The sequence below is a fragment of the Oncorhynchus masou genome, chromosome 24, assembly GCF_036934945.1.
Source record: "Oncorhynchus masou masou isolate Uvic2021 chromosome 24, UVic_Omas_1.1, whole genome shotgun sequence".
NCBI lineage: Eukaryota > Metazoa > Chordata > Actinopteri > Salmoniformes > Salmonidae > Oncorhynchus > Oncorhynchus masou.
In genome coordinates, this window is record NC_088235.1 from 40,715,690 (window position 1) to 40,733,116 (window position 17,427).

At 41.6% G+C, this 17,427-nt stretch overlaps 1 protein-coding gene across 1 annotated transcript in view; it reads right to left on the reverse strand.

Annotated features, from left to right (window-relative positions):
* Positions 1 to 15,579, reverse strand: part of crtac1b (cartilage acidic protein 1b) — a 57,187-nt gene extending 41,608 nt beyond the window's left edge. The window contains exons 1-4 of the mRNA XM_064933900.1: positions 15,478 to 15,579; positions 8,351 to 8,541; positions 3,353 to 3,549; positions 2,736 to 2,872 (exon numbers count right to left, since the gene is read on the reverse strand). Of these exons, the coding sequence (XP_064789972.1) occupies positions 2,736 to 2,872; positions 3,353 to 3,549; positions 8,351 to 8,538 (522 nt within the window). The 5' untranslated portion in view covers positions 8,539 to 8,541; positions 15,478 to 15,579. The remainder of the gene's footprint in view (positions 1 to 2,735; positions 2,873 to 3,352; positions 3,550 to 8,350; positions 8,542 to 15,477) is intronic.
* Between the last annotated feature and the right edge of the window lie 1,848 nt (positions 15,580 to 17,427).

Here is a 17,427-nt window from a genome sequence, read left to right on the forward strand (position 1 = left end):
TCATCTATCACTTTCACATGTCTTAAATCAATAGCTTCCCTTCATCAGTTTGGAAAAGACAAATGATGGCACTTCCCTCCCAGGGAGAGGCATGCACACACACACATATACAGAGGCACGTATGCAGAATACACACACACTGAAGGAGACGAAGAAAGATGCAGTGGTCTAGATGAGTAATTATATCTCTGAGTGAGTGATAGAAGTCTATTTAGAAGTAAATAACACGAAACACATTCATCTTTCTACCTTTTTTTTCTCTTTTCCCCCAAACTTTGTGGCCTTTTTGTGATATGAGTCCAAATTTGAGATTTTTGGTTCCAGCCTCCGTGTCCTTGTGAGACGCGGAGTAGGTGAACGGATGATCTCCACATGTGCGGTTCCCACCATGAAGCACGGAGGAGGAGTTGTAATGGTGTGGAGGTGCTTTGCTGGTGACACTGTCTGGGATTTATTTAGAATTCAAGGCACAATTAACCAGCATGGGATTTGCCATCCCATCTGGTTTGCGCTTAGTAGGACTATCATTTGTTTTTCAACAGGACAATGACCCAAAACACACCTCCAGGCTGTGTAAGGGCTATTTGCCAAGAATAGTGATGGAGTATTGCATCAAATGACCTGGCCTCCACAATCACCCGACCTCAATCCAATTGAGATGGTTTGGGATGAGTTGGACCACAGAGTGTAGGAAAAGCAGCCAACAAGTGCTCAGCATATGTGGGAACTCCTTCAAGACTGTTGGAAAAGAATTGCAGGTGAAGTTGGTTGAGAGAATGCCAAGAGTATGCAAAGCTGTCAAGGCAAAGAGTGACTACCTTTAAGAATCTAAAATATATGTTGATTTATTTAACACTTTTTTGGTTACTACATGATTCCATATGTGCTATTTCATAGTTTCATGCCTTGTAGAAAATAGTAAAATAAAGAAAAACCCTTGAATGACTAGGTGTTTCCAAACTTTTGACTGGTACTGCATAAATACAAAAAAAACATACTGCAACATATTTTATGTTTTTAAAAAATCTCTGCGACTCTGGGAATTGTGGTCTTCAAGAGCTTTTGACTGTGATTTTGTGGTCCCCTGAAAGGGGGAAGAAGGCAGAGTGGTTCACATCTTAGGCCTTATTACAACATTTTCTCTGTCTTTTCCCCCTTTTTTCACACTGTCTTTCACTATAAAGTGTGTTAGGGACGTGAGTGATACAAAATTGAAGTCGATTGATCAGTTGAATTTCCTACCACATACAAATGTGCTATATCTTAATTTGATCTGTGTTGTCAAATGTTGTCAAAAAACAGTGTATACAAGGTTTAAAAGGCTTCTGAAGTTTGTAATTTACACCTAAGAAAATGTCAGACTTGATTAACAAAAGATGTATCAACCCTTACAAAAATGTCAATCCATTATAATGCAGGAATATTTTCCTGCTGTGAGAAACTGCTCAAACCAGTGGCTTTTATAACCTTGTGATGCTGCTCCAATGGGGCTATAATGTATATATTATATATCATATTAAATTAAATCTCCATTACATGAGGCGGGCTCACATCCTGCTCATCAATGACTGCTGTAAACATAACTCCAACTATGGATGGGAGAATAAGAAGGTCCTCTCAAAAAGTATAGGAGAGGTAGATTTTTACAGCTAAAGGAAAATGCTTTATTCTCTCATCCATCTCATGAAATTAACACACACACACACGCACGCACATGCCCGTGCGCAAACACACACACAGTACACACACACTCAAGGAGACCACACACTCAAGGAGACTAAGAGTTTGGACCGTTGTAAAGGTATTGTCATATTAAAAGGAGATATCTTCCTATGGGCTTGGCTCCTCTCCCATGCCCAGTCAGATGAGACTGCAGTCAGAAAATCGATTCTAATACCGTCCGTACTGTACCTCACTGGGTAACAGCTTTATCCCTCAACCTGGGGTGGAGTAGAGAGGACTGCAGTCATGATTACAGAAATATGCTGTTCTGCCTATCTCCATTTGGCCCATACACTGGCCATCCATTGCCGTGTGTGTGTGTGTGTGTGTGTGTGTGTGTGTGTGTGTGTGTGTGTGTGTGTGTGTGTGTGTGTGTGTGTGTGTGTGTGTGTGTGTGTGTGTGTGTGTGTGTGTGTGTGTGTGTGTGTGTGTGTGTGTGTGTGCATGCATGCATGTTTGTTTAAATGTGTGTGTTTGTCTGTGTCATTGTATTTTGTGTGTATGCGTGTCTGCGTGTAGACATAATTTCTCCCCTTGTATGTCAGTCTGTAGAATGAACGAGCCCATTGTTTTGTAATTACAGCGGTGCACTGAGCAAAAGAGGAGACGGAACACCACATCTCTCTTCTAATGAACTGTCATAACACACACTGAGGAGGGCGGGACACACAGCAAGCATGAATTATGACTACGCACCTACAGTTACACAAACACACACAGACACAAACACAAATATAAAACCCACATCATAATATGGGCTGGGAGAAGAGACTCTAAACAGAAAGCCTGAGTTATTGTTAATATGCTCAAATGAGATAAGAGTTTAGTAATGGGGTGTAAAGGACAGAAACTGACATAGAAAGACAGATTTGTTTAGAGAGAGCTGTGTATAGTGAGTTCTGCAGTGCGAGTGTGTTTCTCAGTCTGAGCGTGTGTGTGTGTGTGTGTGTGTGTGTGTGTGTGTGTGTGTGTGTGTGTGTGTGTGTGTGTGTGTGTGTGTGTGGCTCTTGTACCTTTCGGTCTACGCAGGCTACAGATCGTCCAGCCAAGCGGTTGGCTACATCGCGGTGTTCGTTAATATCGTCGTTTAACAAATCTTCAAACCGGCCATTACGGAACTTAAAGAGCTTATCAGAGTAGGTGGCACGACCTTCAGGAGAGGAGGAGGATAGGATAGGAGAGGAGAGGAGGTGGAGGAGGAGGAGGAGGAGAGGAAAGAAGAGGGGAGGGGAGAAGAAAAGAGAAAAGAAAAGAACAGAGAATATTTTAGATTTAAATGAAGATAAAACATCTAGAATTCTATACAACCATTTTGGGGGTAAATAAAGTAAAGAGAAAATGATAAAGCTGTGATATTGTAGTTTTGGCAGTCAGTCCTATAAACTCTCAGAAGATTAATAGCGACACAAAGTCCTTATCTGTTACCTGATGAAGTCTGTGATTAGAAATGTTTATCTCTGCTATATTGATCCTCCCTTCTGTGTTTGTGTCTGAAGAGAGATGAGGACATGATCCGTGTGTATGTGTGTGTGTACTCGTGTGTGTGTGTGTATTAGTGCATGTGCTGGTGTATGTACAGTATGTATGCTTAAACGTATGCATGCATCTCTGTGTGTGTATGCATGTCTACCTGAGAAGGCGTTGTTGGTATTGAGCACATAGATCTCCTCTCTTCCGTCTCCATCAATGTCGCAGGCTGTCACTCCGATGGCATTGCCTTGGCGATCTCTCAGAGCATAGAAAGGGGAGCTACGGTTGTCAACAGCAATGTTGACCAGTCTCTTCCTCTGGGTATCGTACTTCAGAACCAGGTTAGGACCATTGTACCTGTAAGAGACCAACAACAGAGTTAAAGACTGCACATCATGTAAACCCTTTGACCTAGGCAATAGCAACATCAGAGTTACAGGGCACAGAGTTCCAGTGTTAACTTTAATATTTGCATAAATAATCGTTACCTTTTCATGGACATTATTCTAAAGGAAGTTTTGAGAGATCCCACTTGAAGATTTGTGAGGCATTGTTCGGGCAAATAGTACCTGTTTTAAGAAGAGTTAATTGTCGCCCATAGGGCTGCACCTACAATCATCAATCAATCATGGGGGAACAACAGGGAGAAATTGCCTTCTTTTATTTACTCGCCTCAAGATCGTGTTAACCCTCTGAGCTAAAGTTGAGGTATTAGTAAACACCAGTTTATGTCTCACACCTTCAGGTATTTAGAATAATGTAAAAATGTTCAAGCCCCATCTAAGGTTCATAAGAGTTCCCTTAGAAAAGTCAGTTTCTAAAACTGTGTGTAGTTACTATAGTAGTTATAGGCTGGATGTTATAGGTTGTCGAAGTTATTTCTTAAAAGTCTATGCCGTTTGGGGGGGGGGGGTTCTAAACTGACATATGGAATTGTTTTAGGAAGGTCACACCATGGATCATTTAACTATTTGATTTTCAATTTTAGGACCCCTTTAGGTATCCCCCAGAAATATTAAAACAGTTATTTATAATATTACGTTATTGACGTGTCTTTCTTATATATAGGAAATGTAAGAAAGCTTTGGAAATATTTGTAGTTTTTTTGACACATTTAACCCCTTATTTTTATAGGCCCATGACACCATCATGTTCGTGGAAGTCTACCCTGGGGTCATATTCGTTTGAAGCCCAAATGGTTCGGACACTACAGACAAAAGTTGGCAAATTAGCGTTACTGATTTCAGACAAGTCCCGTGAGGCTTGTGGGGGTCATAGAGCAAAACAGAAACCACCTTCATATTTGTGAGAGTCTCCCCTTTCTATGGAATGGTATTAGTTTGTAGTATTAGTTGTTTTTGTGAGAAGACGGATTTCCGGATGTCTGTTGGTCTGAAACAGTGCTGTAGCTCTGACACTTTGGCAGATGCAGCAGTGAAACATAGGCAGATGCGGAGAATTGAGACACAGCCCATGCATAAACACAGATATCTCAAGCTTAAACCAATGGATTCTTTATGTTACTTAGATTCGATCAAATTTATTTATAAAGCCCTTTTTACATCAGATGTCACAAAGTGCTATACACACACCGGTACACATAGGCTGGATGTTATAGGCAGTAGATGTTATAGGCTGGATGCTAAAGGCAGTAGATGTTATAGGCTGGATGCTATAGGCAGTAGATGTTATAGGCTGGATGCTAAAGGCAGTAGATGTTATAGGCTGGATGCTATAGGCAGTAGATGTTATAGGCTGGATGCTATAGGCAGTAGATGTTATAGGCTGGATGCTATAGGCCATAGATGGAGCAGAGAGATGATGGGAGGTCAAACAGAGTAAACCTCTCATTTATGGACACTTATCTGACGATCAGTGCTATCCATCATCCTTGGGACGTCCCAACCCTAAAACTTAAACCTTCAATTTAACCCCTCCCCTTACCCTGAACCATAACCATGACTCTTACTTTAACCATTTTAAAATGTCAACCTCAATTGGTAGGGACGTCACGGGGATCCCGGATAGCACACACCCTTATCTGACCTCAGGAATTCACTGACAACCTGTCTCATACTTTGACTATAGATGTGTTCTATGGAGCATAGACATACATTAAACTGTGTCTCATCTCGGCAACCCAGAACCAAATATCGCGTGAGATCTGGTTCTGGGGAGAGAGGTTGAGACTGAACTATGTCAAAATATGTGTCTATGGAATAATAATGCTGCTCAAAGATATACATGTATACAGTAGGCTATGTCCCAGTATTTTATGTCTGAGGGACAGGTTTACTTCCAAAGTGGCAGGGTTTTTCAGCGAGGTTAAAACACCAAAAAATGAAATCTAAAACATTAAACTATGTTCATTTACAATTTACTTTTTTATATATCTCACCATTATTTAATCTGTGTCCTCAATGTTCCCTTTAGAAATATATGCACCTGGTTCAAATCTGGCCATTTGTCATGAATAATGAATAAAGGAGAAGAAAAGGGGATCTTCAGACAATGTGAAGGTTACCAGCCTGCTCTGATGAAAGGTTTGATGCCAAAACATCTTGTTTTTAAGAATAAAGGACCACTTCTTTATTGAACTTCCAATCACTTAACTTCAACTAGATGCCACACTTCACTAAACTATATCATAGTCATGGGATGACAGTGCTTAATTTCACCATACCTGTCTCCGCCCCTCCCTCCACTCTCCTGTATACTGCAGTCTCGCCAAACCTCTATCAGTGTAGCGCCATCCAGCATTATCCATTCTCATGAGCACCACTTGTCGAAGACTCAGGACACCCTTATACACTTTCATCCTGTAAAACACTTTCTTTTTCATCCTTGTTCAGCCCTTCTCTCTCTTCCATTAGCTCAGAAAATGACAGATCTCTTCCCCCCTTTTCTTGTACATTTAGCTAAGTGAGTGACAGAACACTTCCTACCCTCAATCTGGTCCTCTTGGTCAGAAATGACAGATCCCTTTCCCCCTATGTTTAGTTCAGTGAAGTAAAGATACCTTAACATAAGAGCAAGAGCTACGGACCTATTTAAACTTTAGTTAAGCAAACGATAGATCACTTTCCATTTTTCCCACCTTGTTGGGGTTATTGGAGAGATCACTATCTTGTCTTGGAATCGCTGTAATTGTCTCTTAGGTCCATAAATGGAAGAAAGCGTTTTACTGCTATAAACTCCCTGATTCTCCTGTTACTGTGAGAACGAATCAATTTTCCTCTTGAAACAGAATGGGATTTCACATTTTATAACAGAGAAGACATTTTGTTATGTAATTATCTGTAATAGACATAATTTGTGATAGTACCACCTTGTATTTCACTTACTGTTGAAGCATGTCATGGTGGATTTTGTTGAGGCAGGAGTGAATTTAAACAGAATAGAGGTTGTTTTAGGTTTGTTTCTGTAATGCTACATAAAGGTTGATGTCATTTTGGCCACCCTGTGAATTTTCTATAAAACATGCCCTTGTGGATTTTCTTGAAGCAGGAATAAATGTAATAAGGTCAAACATAATTGAGAGTATATTGAATAGGCTGTTTTATAACAGTTTTGACCAGAGTCATATACAGTGCCTTCAGAAAGTATTCAGACCCCTTGATGTTTTCCACATTTTGTTACAGCCTTATTCTAAAACAGATTAAATAAAAACAAGTCCTCAGCAATCTACACACAATACCCCATAAAGACAAAGCAAAAAAAGGTTTTTAGAAGATGTTGCAAATTGATAAAAAAAAAAATCCTTATTTACATACGTATTCAGAATCTTTGCTATGAGACTCAAAATTGAGCTCAGGTGCACCTGTTTCCATTGATCATCCTTGAGACGTTCCTACAACTTGATTGGAGTCGACCTGTGGTAAATTCAATTGAATGGACATGACTTGGAAAGGCACACACCTGTCTATATAAGAACCCACAGTTGACAGTGCATGTTAGAGCACAAACCAAGCCATGAGGTCAAAGGAATTGTCCGTCGGGCTCCAGGACAGGATTGTGTCGAGGCACAGATCTAGGGAAGGGTACCAAAACATTTCTGCATCATTGAAGGTCTCCACGAGCACAGTGGCATTCTTAAATGGAAGAAGTTTGAAACCACCAAGACTCTTCCTAGAGCGAGCCGCCCGGCCTAACTGAGCAATCGAAGGAGAAGGGCCTTGGTCAGGGAGGTGACCAAGAAGCCAATGGTCACTCTGACAGAGCTCTAAGCACACAGCCAAGACAATGCAAGGGTGACTTCGGGACAAGGCTCTGAATGTCCTTGAGTGGCCTAGCCAGAGCCCCGACTTGAACCGGATCAAACATCTCTGGAGAGACCTGAATATAGCTGTGCAGCAACGGTCCCTTTCCAACCTGACAGAGCTTGAGAGGATCTGCAGAAAAGAATGGGAGAAACTCCCCAAATACAGGTGTGCCAAGCTTGTAGTGTCATACCCAAGAAGCCTCGAGGCTGTAATCGCTGCCAAAGGTGCTTTAACGAAGTACTGGTTAAAGGGCCTGAATCCTTACGTAAATATGATATTTCAGTTTTTTATTTTTATAAATGGGTAAAAATGTGTGTCACTTTCTCAATAATTGACGCTTCTGCGTTGTGCTGTTTATTAATAATAGTTTTCAAAACCAATGACGATGTCCAGTGAAAGCATATATGCAATTTGTTTACACAACAACAGTATAGACTTGGAAACACAAACCTCTACGGGAACGGTGTCCCTATACCAGGACTGTTGAGCTAAAGTGCCCTAATGTGATTAGCATGACGTTGTAAGTAACAGCAAACATTCCTGGACATAGACATGTCTTATATGGGCAGAAATCTTACATTTGTGTTAATCTAACTGCACTGTCCAATTTACATTAGCTATTACAGTGAAAAATGCCATGCTATTGTTTGAGGAGAGTGTACAACAACAAAAACCTTTTATCACGGCAACTGGCTTGCTACATTCACCTCTGAAGGTAAATAAGTTATTCTAAGTTCTTTTGACTGGTTCTGAGACCTTCTAACTTACTCACCTGGCTATGAACATCTCCAGATCATCCACTGCTTCCTATGTCTAACATATTCTGGATCTGACACATTCTGACTGGTTCTGATCAATTCTGACTAGTTCTGATTATGACCATGTCACTCACTCACCCGGCTACAAACATCTCAAGGTCTCCATCGTTGTCTACGTCGGTGACAGCCACTCCGTAGTTGAGCTGGGTGGGATTGTTGTCATAGTCTGGAGGAAGCATGGACTCTGTGACCGCTGAGAACATGGGCTCTGACCGTTGGGCCGCAGAGAGGACAGGGAGGAATATACACACCCACAGGGACATCATCACCTGCAGACAGAATCACAACCTTAGGGATGCAAAATTTTAGCATCGTTCCTTTTCTGGAAATCCTGGTTGGAAAATTCTACATTTTCTGCATATTCCCTTCCCGATTCCAGAAATCTTCTGGATAACCTTTATATTTTGGTCAAGTTAGCATAATTTTGCAACCCTCCACACCCTCGGAACAGCTGGGCAGTGGAGGTGAAAATATGACATCATATTGACATCACATTCTGGATGAAAACTGTCTTTCTGGTTGAGAAGATTATAACCAGAACCAAACCAAATAGTCACTATTACAACCAGGTAAATACTTGTTTTTTCATAACAAAATGTAATGGAAAAGGTGTCAGGCATATTGTAACCGTTGATGGCCACCAGATTATCACCAGTTGATCTCGCATTAAACCATCAATAAGTGCTATATTCACCAACACAGCTGATCTCATTTGCAACAATTATTGGTCACCTCATAACTGCACCCTAAAAGCTGATGTCGATGACACCTTCTGTCCTGCTTGCTACCAAGGTTTTTGAATATACAATACCAGTCAAAAGTTTGGACACACCTACTCATTCAAGGGTTTTTCTTTGTTTTTACTATTTTCTACGTTGTAGAATAATAGGTATGGCATCAAAAATCTGAAAAAACACAACCAGCTTCATGAGGAAATGCATTTCACCTGAAATGCATTTCAATTAACAGGTGTGCATTTTCCAACAGTCTGAGCACTTGCTGGCTGCATTTCCTTCACTCTGTGGTCCAACTCATCCCAAACTATCTCAATTGGGTTGAGGTCGGGTGATTGTGGAGGCCAGGTCATCTGATGCAACACAACATCACTCTCCTTCTTGGACAAATAGCCCTTACACAGCCTGGAGGTGTGTTTTGGGTCATTGTCCTGTTGAAAGATGGGATGGAGTATCGCTGCAGAATGCTGTGGTAAACATGCTGATTAAGTGTGCCTTGAATTCTAAATAAATCACAGACAGTGTCACCAGCAAAGCACCCCCACACCATCACATCTCCTCCTCCATGCTTCATGGTGGGAACCACACACGTGGAGATCCTCCGTTCACCTACTTCACATCTCAAATTTCAAAAACTCAAATTTGGAGGACAGCTTTCCACTGGTCTAATGTCCATTGCTCGTGTTTCTTGGCCCAAGCAAGTTTCTTCTTATTATTGGTGTCTTTTAGTAGTGGTTTCTTTGCAGCAATTCTACCTTGAAGGCCTGATTCACGCAGTCTCCTCTGAACAGTGGATGTTGAGATGTGTCTGTTTCTTGAACTCTTCGAAGCATTTATTTGGGCTGCAATTTCTGAGGCTGGTAACTCTAATGAACTTATCCTCTGCAACAGAGGTAACTCTGCATCTTTTTCCTGTGGCGATCCTCATGAGAGCCAGTTTCATCATAGCACTTCATGGTTTATGTAACTGCACTTGAGGATATTTTCAAAATTCTTGACCTTCATGCCTTAAAGTAATGCTTGACTGTCATTTGTCTTTACTTATTTGAGCTGTTCTTGCCATAATATGGACTTGGTCTTTTACCAAATAGGACTATCTTATGTATACCTACCCTACCTTGCCACAACACAACTGATTGGCTCAAACGCATTAAGAAGGAAATTGATTGTAAAAATGTACTTTAACATGGCACACCTATGAATTGAAATGCATTCCAGGTGACTACCTCATGAAGCTGGTTGAGAGAATGCCAAGAGTGTGCAAAGCTGTCATCAAGGCAAAGGGTGGCTAGAATCTAAAATCTAAAATAGATTTTAATTTGTTTAGGTGTTATTTCATAGTTTTGATGTCTTCACTATTATTCTACAATGTAGAAAAAAGTAAAAATAAAGAAAAACCCTTGAATGAGGAGGTGTGTCCAAACTTTTGACTGGTACTGTATATTCGCCCTCTGGTGGGTATTATCATCGGAAAAACTTAGTCCTACATTTTGACATTTTTATTTTTTTTATCAAAATATAATTTAGGCTAATAAAGTTATTTCAAATGGCATATGGTTTTTAATGCTCCTGATACTCGATATTTCATTTCGGGTGGGAGTAGAGAACCTAGAAGCAGCTGTCTGGTATCATAATCACTTGACACAGATTGGCTAGTTTATTCTTGTGGGCTGTAATGCGTAGCACTGCACTACATTATGCCCGTTGGTTGCAAGGCTCTCGTCATGTCTTCATAAAAAAATAATTTTGACCACTAAAAAGACAATAACAAAACAGTCTTCTAGAACCAGTATACAACCTGATCATGGCGTCATAACGAGGAATGGCAACTAGTTTTGACCACTGGGGAAGGTCATTCCCATTGTAAATGTCAAGCACACACACACACACACACATACACATACACACACTGAACCTGATGGCCTTATAAAGGCTGACAACTTGATTTACCAACTGACTGTATAAACACCAAAAGCCATCATCACAGTCCCTCACTTCTAATGTAATACAACAGAACCATTCTCATCTCAGCTCCCTGGTGCTGTGGATTCACTCACTGCTTAGTGCTTACACACACCGTTCTGCTTTGCCTCTGTCTGGGTGATATATGACTCTTTAACATCCTCCTCAACAATTCAATTTGAGATAAAACGGCATCATTGTCCCAGTAATCGGGGTAGGGTAATAACAAGCTATGTGCGTGTGTGTTTGTGTGTGTGTTTGTGTAGGCGTGCGGCATGCATGTGTAAGTTTGTGCTTGCATCTATGTGTGTGTGTGTGTGTGTGTGTGTGTGTGTGTGTGTGTGTGTGTGTGTGTGTGTGTGTGTGTGTGTGTGTGTGTGTGTGTGTGTGTGTGTGTGTGTACATTCATGTGTACATCCGCGTGCCAGAGGAGGCTGGTGGGAAGGGCTATAAGTGGACGGGCTCATTGTAATGGCTGGAATTAAATAAATGGGACGGAGTCAAACATGAGCTTTCCATATGTTTGATACAGTTCCATTCATTCCATTCCAGCCATTACAATGAGCCCGTCCTCCTATAGCTCCTCCCACCAGCCTCCTTGGCCATGCGTGTGTGTGTGTGTGGGCAGCACAGTGATAAGAGGGTAGCGTTCAGCAAAGACAGTCTTGCGTTCATCGCCTCTGGGTTAATGAATGGTAGAGAAGGGAAGAGATGTGGCCGTTTCTACCCATTAGAAGCGAGCATAATGACTGATGAGCCTGAGAAATACAGGCCATTTTACAGGCCTGCTAATGCTCTGTCATAGATAAGAGGGCAGAACATATATTATAAAAGGGGAGGACAGGAAGGGATAGATGAGTAATGGAACTTTGACTGAAAAACTATAACTACACAAAATATGAAGGAAAATGTGTTATGTTTTATAGGTGCAATGTTAGCCAGTGGTTGGTGAGAAAGTTTAAGTGTATACCACTTAAATAGAAACAAACTAACAAAGTACATGTATTGATCAATTAATAATTACCTGATGCTGCACACTCCTACCCTACTACAAAGATTAAAGATGTGTCACGTTGTATAATGATAGGAGGCAGGGAACCAGGTGTGCATAATGAGACAAGACAGTCCGGGGTTGGTGGTAATGAATCCAATTCAGTGACGCCGAGAAGGCCAGTGACGTAGACCTCCGGAGCTGGTGAACGGAATGAGCAGCTGTACCGGGGGGATCCGCGGCAAGATGGCACCGACAGAGAGGGCTGTCTCGCTTCTAGTCCTCAAGAAACTTTGCAGTATTTTGTTTTACATTGTTAGCCCAGAAAATCTTAAGTGTTATTACATACAGCCGGGAAGAATTACTGGATATCTACTTACCAGCACAATGACCAGGAATACGACTTTCCCACTCAGGGAATTTGAACTGATTCGAGAGGCCTTCCCAAAACAACGCAGAAGAGGGAGAGGCGGAGGCGCGCACACCACCCACAGCTTCCAAGTATATTACTCGCTAAGAGGAGGTGAGGGACAAACTGAAATGGACAAACTGAAATGGTCCACTCACACAGACAGTGTGGTGAAGAAGGTGCAACAGCGCCTCTTCAACCTCAGGAGGCTGAAGAAATGTGGCTTGTCACCTAAAACCCTCACAAACGTTTACAGATGTACAATTAGGAGCATCCTGTGAGCTGTATCACCGCCTGGTATGGCAACTGAACCTCACACAACCACAAGGCTCTCCAGATGGTGGTGCGGTCTGCACAACACATCACCGGGGGCAAACTACCTGCCCTCCAGGACACCTACAGCACACAATGTCACAGGAAGACCAAAAAGATAATCAAGGACAAAACAACCCGAGCCACTACCTATTCACCCCGCTACCATCCAGAAGGCGAGGTCAGTACAGGTGCATCAAAGCTGGGACTAAGAGACTGAAAAACAGCTTCTATCTCAAGGACATCAGACTGTTAAACAGCCATCACTAGCACAGAGAGGCTGCTGCCTACATACAGACTTGAAATCATTGGCCACTTTAATAAATGTAACAGTAGTCACTTTAATAATGTTTACATATCTTGCATTACTCATCTCATATGTATATACTGTATTTTATACTATCTATTGCAGTTTAGCTTATGCCGCTCTGTCATTGCTCATCCATATATTTGTATATTTATATATTCTTATTCCATTCCTTTGCTTAGATTTGTGTGTATTAGGTATTTGTTGTGGAATTGTTAGATATTACTTGTTAGATATTGCTGCACTGTCAGAACTAGAAGCACAAGCATTTTTCTACACTCGCAATAACATCCGCTAAACATGTGTATGTGACAATAAAATTTGATTTGATTTATTATTAGATCCTTTGTTAAGCTAGCTTGGTGCCAAACCAATACAGAGGTCTTACACAAGCTCTACTGCTGCAATGAGACAGCAGCTGCATCTCAATGGTCTAACGTGGCATCCTCTCTTCCCCTCCTTTCTTAATTTGCACTTATCCAAGAGTTGGAACTGTGTTAATCTCAACAGTCTAAAAAGTATCTTTCTTCTCATTTCTCCTTCCCCTGCACGGACAACAAAACGTCTACCAAGTATTTTTGCTTTCACCAGTCCAGCTCTTTCACAACAGGAGAGGAGCAGAGAGGACAGAACGGGACCCTGCTAGTACATTAGGCTTCTACGGTACTACTGTACCTCAAGGACAGATCTGAGCGGCTTCTGCCTGTTTCTCAACTACCTCGCACTGCAGTAAAACACATTACACTCTCTGGGACGTCCCTTATCACATTGCTCTCCACACCCCTCCCTACAAGAGTTTAGGAAGTTCTAAAGTACTTACCTATGACTCATATGAAATATGTTTGTCATATATGATATATCATGGTTGTATTTGAGCTGTGAGTAACCTCAGTTACTGATATGCCGACTAAGTCAAAACCCACTCTCACACAACCAACAACTCGGACATCAGTGAACAATACAGAAATATAGTCCAAAACCTGCTTTCTCTATGGAAAATAACCAAATTCTCTCCTTCAATACAATAGAATATCACTCTCAATAACAAAATAAGATGATTTGACAGATTGGAACACTGTCGTTTAAAATGGTGAGAAGTTTTGGACTTTATTTATGGGGCCATAAAGAGGCCATTACAGTACAGTATGCAAACATCAGCAAGTGTTCACGCCATGTTCAAATCTTGATAAGACTGCGACAAAGAGCCCCATGCAGCACCAGCATCTTCACTTACACAACACGCTGTATGGAGGCTCCTCTCTGTGAAGGACACCATTACTGCACCCCCCCCCCCCACACACACACACACACACACACACACACACACACACACACACACACACACACACACACACACACACACACACACACACACACACACACACACACACACACACACGAGAGAGGGAAAGGGAGAGAGCCGCCATCAGTGAATTACAACTGTTCCAGACACACTGAGTTGAGCTTAGTCATAATCATTCTGACCAATCAACAGTTTAGAGGAATGCTACTTCATCAGGAGATTTTCTGAAAAAGTGAAAAGCAGCAAGAGCCCTCATCACACACGAACACACACCATCTTCAAATCAGAGCCAAGGCACTTATACAATCATACTAATGGCCAATTACAACACTTACTGCTCTCATAGGTCCAACTTGACACTCAGCACAAACTACGAATGTATTTAAATATTTCACTGCAATTCAATCACATCTGATTAGCTCTGAAAAATAATGAATAACTGATTAGCTCGATAAAAAAATACAAATAATGATAATAATGAGTCACACACTATTTGGATAGTCCATTGTAGATGCTCTACATACCATCTGTTGATATGCTAATGTTAGGGTTAGGTTTAGAATGAGGGTTAGGGTTAGGGTAAAGGTTAAGGTTAGGGCTAGGATAAGGGTAAGGGTAAGGGTTAACTTGAGGGTTAGGATAGGGGTTATAAGATGTTATTTTTCATCAACCATTAATTCATTAATGAATTAATGTAATCATTACAATAAATAAATCCATTCTAGCCTAGATACAAATGATATAGTCTGCACAGACATTACTTTCAAATCCATAATATATTATCTTGCAAATAGCTTTGGAACAACTGTTATCCTATATCAAATATATATAACACACAAATTAAAAGTTTTGCAGCGACTATTCAGCATCACTGAACATTACAGCATATTGCATATAGGCTACCCAATCCCGCAAACCTTTGACTTGGGTATCAACTTTATACTGTAGTCTAGTAGCCTACCTAACTACCTACCTACCACGAACATATTGTACAAGCTTAGAATAGAACCCATATCAACACATCATTGGCCATGCGCTCGTATGATAGAATATAACATAATATCACTGTGTTGAATGATGACGAGCTAAACTTCCACAGACGCACTCAGAGCATCCTATCTGCGCGCCGTCCAGTTAAGTACAGTAGCCTACCGCCGCAGAACCGTCAAAAGACCCAGGGTACTCACTCGCAATCACATGGACACACCGACGCAACTATTCCTCCAGCGCCAGAAAGAGTAAGAGGGGACGAGTCAGCAAATTCTGTAGAGACAAGCCACTTCAAGTGTCTCTTGGGTACCAGACTTCTTCATCCATTTACACTAGTTAGAAAAGAAAAGCTTTATGAAATCACTTGTGTCAGATTTAAACCAATCGGCAGACATGTGCGTGAAGTTTTAGGAGGCAGCCAATGGATAGTGCGGAAAGGGAGACGTGGGCGCGTGGAGTGTAGATTTTCTCAGGTGCTCATTGAAATATTAAATGAGTTGCAGCGGGGACCGGGGACTGTGAGATGCGATGGTTATTCGGGGATGCTAAGAGGATGCTTCAATGCCTTTACATTTCAACCTCATCATGATTCATACGTGCGTACAGAATCTGTGAAACTTTTCTACTCTTTACATCTTATATAGCCAAATATAGGCTATATGTTAACCGTTTTCACCAATCAAAGCATTTTGTCTGCCCCTCATATGTAATGGCAATAATCCAAACGCAGAAAAAAACACATCCATGTGAAAATGAATTCCACTCGAATATAGGCTTCAAAACTTTTTGCAGCTCAGGTGCCATTGGTCTGTCCAGTTTGCCACTATTTCAATTAGGGTAGCATCTTGTGAAATGTTACCTGCAGTAGAAATCCCACCTCAGGGTAATTTTTATAGATAAGAGAATCTCTCTGCTCTCAATTTTCAAGGAACATATCACAGACTGTGGGTAGAATAATAGAAACACAACATTTGCACAAGGCATAGGCTTGTACTTCAGAATGGCAGTACCCTCCAGTGAACTAAGCAATGTTACATCAAACAGTGTTATAACACTGAGTGATCCTGCTCTCTCTGCAGTCACAATTTATCTACAGAGAGCTAAGTGAGGTGATTGGAATTGAGTCGGTGCTGCTCAGACACTGATCAGACTAACACGCATACACACACACGCACATGTGTGTGTGCCTTTGCAGGTTTATTGCTGCTGGTCTGCAGTTGTATAATTCCCTGGTCATGCTCTGATGACCTAGCCTCCCTGAGACCCCATAGCGAAATGAGATGTGTGGTGTGTGTGTCTCTCTCTCTATGTGTGTGTGTGTGTGTCTGTGTTCGCTCATGCATTTGTGTGTGTTTTATTGTGTGTGTGTGTGTGTGTGTGTGTGTGTGTGTGTGTGTGTGTGTGTGTGTGTGTGTGTGTGTGTGTGTGTGTGTGTGTGTGTGTGTGTGTGTGTGTGTGTTCGCACGCTTGTGTTTGTATGCACTCCCCACTGAAATGAGACGTTCACTTCTTCAAGGACGTCTCCCACCATAATTTAAAGCCAGTGTGGTTGGGACGCTTAAAACACACAAACTACTGAGGTCATAACTTAGTAAACCTATATATGCTATATACTGTATCCAAAAGTATGTGGACACCCATTCAAATTAGTGGATTTGGCTAATTCAGCCACACCCATTGCTGACTAGTGTATAAAATTGGGCACCCAGCCATGCATTCTCCATAGACAAACATTGGCAGTAGAATGGCCTTACTGAAGAGCGCTCTCACTTTCAACGTGACACTTTCATAGGATGGGACCTTTCCAACAAGTCAGTTTGTCAAATTTCTACCCACCTAATACTGCCCCGGTCAACTGTAAGTACTGTTATTGTGAAGACGAAACGTCTAGGAGCATCAACGGCTCAGCCGTGAAGCAGTAAGCCACACAATCTCACAGAACGGGACCACCGAGTGCTGAAGCGTAAATATCGTCTGTCCTCAGTTGCAACACTCACTACCTAGATCCAAACTGCCTCTGGAAGCAACGTCAGCACAAGAACTGTTCGTCGGGAGCTTCATGACATTGGTTTCCATGGCTGAGCAGCCGCACACAAGTGTAAGATCACCATGTGCAATGCCAACCGTTGGCTGCAGTGGTGTAAAGC